At 38.4% G+C, this 2,189-nt stretch overlaps 1 protein-coding gene across 2 annotated transcripts in view; it reads left to right on the top strand.

Annotated features, from left to right (window-relative positions):
* SDE2 (SDE2 telomere maintenance homolog) overlaps positions 1–2,189 on the top strand; it is a 15,194-nt gene that overhangs the window by 8,416 nt on the left and 4,589 nt on the right. For both annotated transcript variants that reach the window (XM_037737762.1, XM_017526437.2), the window contains exon 5: positions 501–621. In XM_037737762.1, the coding sequence (XP_037593690.1) occupies positions 501–621 (121 nt within the window). The remainder of the gene's footprint in view (positions 1–500; positions 622–2,189) is intronic.

The following is a 2,189-nucleotide window of genomic DNA, read 5'->3' as shown; positions in this document are numbered from 1 at the left end:
GCCTACCAAAGTGCTGGGATTACAGGCTTGAGCCACCGCGCCCGGCCCATGCTGCCAGTTTTAGGTCAATTTTTAATATGAATGATTCTCATTAACTTTTGTTTTTAGCATCCAAAGCATTATGACAGGCCTAGTATGGGAACAGTTGAATAAGAAACAATCTTTTTCCGTCAAAAAGGGTATGATATGACAGGAAAAAGACAAGTGTATGCAAATAACTGACACAGGGATACATAATTAGGTTTGGGGAGAGCTAGGGATGAACCTGTCATCCTCAAAGTTACAAATTGTGCAATGATGCTTTAAGAATCTGCTCCTAGACCAGAATGATTATTTTAAATGTGTGTAAATTTTTGAAATTAACTGTATAAAATGTTGGTATCTTAAGAAACTTAAATCTTGAGTTGTAGATTGCAGCTCTTTTTGCAATCCATGTTATTTATAATTTCTTTAAGCTCAGTCCCTATAGTAGAAACTGGATTGTTAAAATTTCCGGTTAGGTATGCAGGCTGCCTCCAGCAAGATGGTTTCAGCAGAAATCAGTGAGAATCGGAAACGGCAATGGCCTATCAAATCTAAAACAGACAGAGGAGCCGGCATGGGGAAGAAGAGATGCTTCTGGTAAGTGTTTCACTTTTGTTCCCAACTGATTTTTGAGGACTGACATGAGACATTTCCTCCTTGTTTATCTGGCATAAACACATTTTTATGTAATGTTTATTGGGAGCTCAGAAAATTTCCAGAGTGCTTCAGGCTTTAGGTTTCAGTGATTGTCAGTCACATTGTACATACTAGTAATGGTTTCTGCTGTGAATGCCATTAATAGAATGTAAAGGATGAATTGTTTCCTTACACTGAAACATAAGAATAGCTCTATATTTGCATTATTTTTGTGTTGTTGAAGCAGTTTAGCTTTTTAAAATTTCAGGTGGAAGTCAAGCTATACCATCCAGCCAGTTGTCTTCTGTGTTTTTTTGCAGTCATCATTGAGGTCTTTGGTCACTTTGCCGGACTTCTCTTTTCCACTTTCACACTTGAGAGTGAAAAGCACAGCAGTACTGTTGCGCGTCCATTCTTGGTCCTCTGGTTACCAGTCACTTCCCTTGGGCCAAGTTCTTGAAAATAAATACAAATGGATCTTGTTTTCTTGTTGGCATCCCCTTTGGGGATGAACAGATAATTATTAATCAAAGATCATAACACTGTGAGTTCAGCATACAATGCTGTTTGTTCTCTCTGAAATGGTAATTAAATGTTCCTGAGAGAAAGGGTGGTGACACTACCTATTGTGATTTTTTTAATGAGTTTTATTGAGGTATGATTTATATACAACAAATTCACCCTTTTTGGTTGATTGGTTCTATGACTTTTGAAAAATATATACTATACAGTCATGTAACCACCACAATCTAGATAGTATTTTAATGACCTGAAATCGATCTCATGTACCCCTTTGTAGTTAAGTCCCTTTTTTCACCTCCAGACCCTGGCAACCATTGGTCACCAGTGTGATGTTTGTTACTACGGTTTAGTCTTTTCTAGGATGTTAGCCTTTAGTGTCTGGCTTCTCTCACTTAATATAAAGCTTTCGAGATTCATCCATGGTAACGTATGTATCAGTAGTTCATTCCTTTTTATTACTCAATATCATTGCATGGTATGAATGTACCACAGTTTGTTTATCCAGTCTCCATTTGGTAGACATTTGGGTAAGTTCTAGGTTTGAGTATTAATAAAGCATAGGATTTTTTTTGTTTGTTTTTTGGAGACAAGTTCTCACTCTGTCGGTGAGGAATGCATTGGCACAATCTCGGCTCACTGAAGCCTTCACCTCGCAGGCTTAAGCTATCCTCCCACCTCAGCCTTCTGAGTAGCTGGGACTAGGGTGCATGCTACCACGCCTAGCTAATTTTTTTGTATTTTTTTGTGGAGATGGGGTTTTGCCATGTTGCCGAGGCTAGTCTCATCCTGAGTAATCCACCCTCCTTAGCCTCCCAAAGTGCTGGGATTACAGGCATGAGCCACCGCCTCTGGCCCAAGCATAGGATTTATAAATATACGTGTATGTATGTGTATATGTATATATTTATATTATTGGGCAGTACCTCATTCTATAAAACAGAATAATTTTTCCTAGGATTTTCTTTATATATTTTTTTCACCAATCAAGGCAAGGAGCAGCACCAGAG

The sequence above is a fragment of the Cebus imitator genome, unplaced genomic scaffold (assembly GCF_001604975.1).
Source record: "Cebus imitator isolate Cc_AM_T3 unplaced genomic scaffold, Cebus_imitator-1.0 Scaffold42, whole genome shotgun sequence".
NCBI classification, from domain to species: Eukaryota; Metazoa; Chordata; class Mammalia; order Primates; family Cebidae; genus Cebus; species Cebus imitator.
This window is presented reverse-complemented; position numbering and strand designations above follow the sequence as displayed.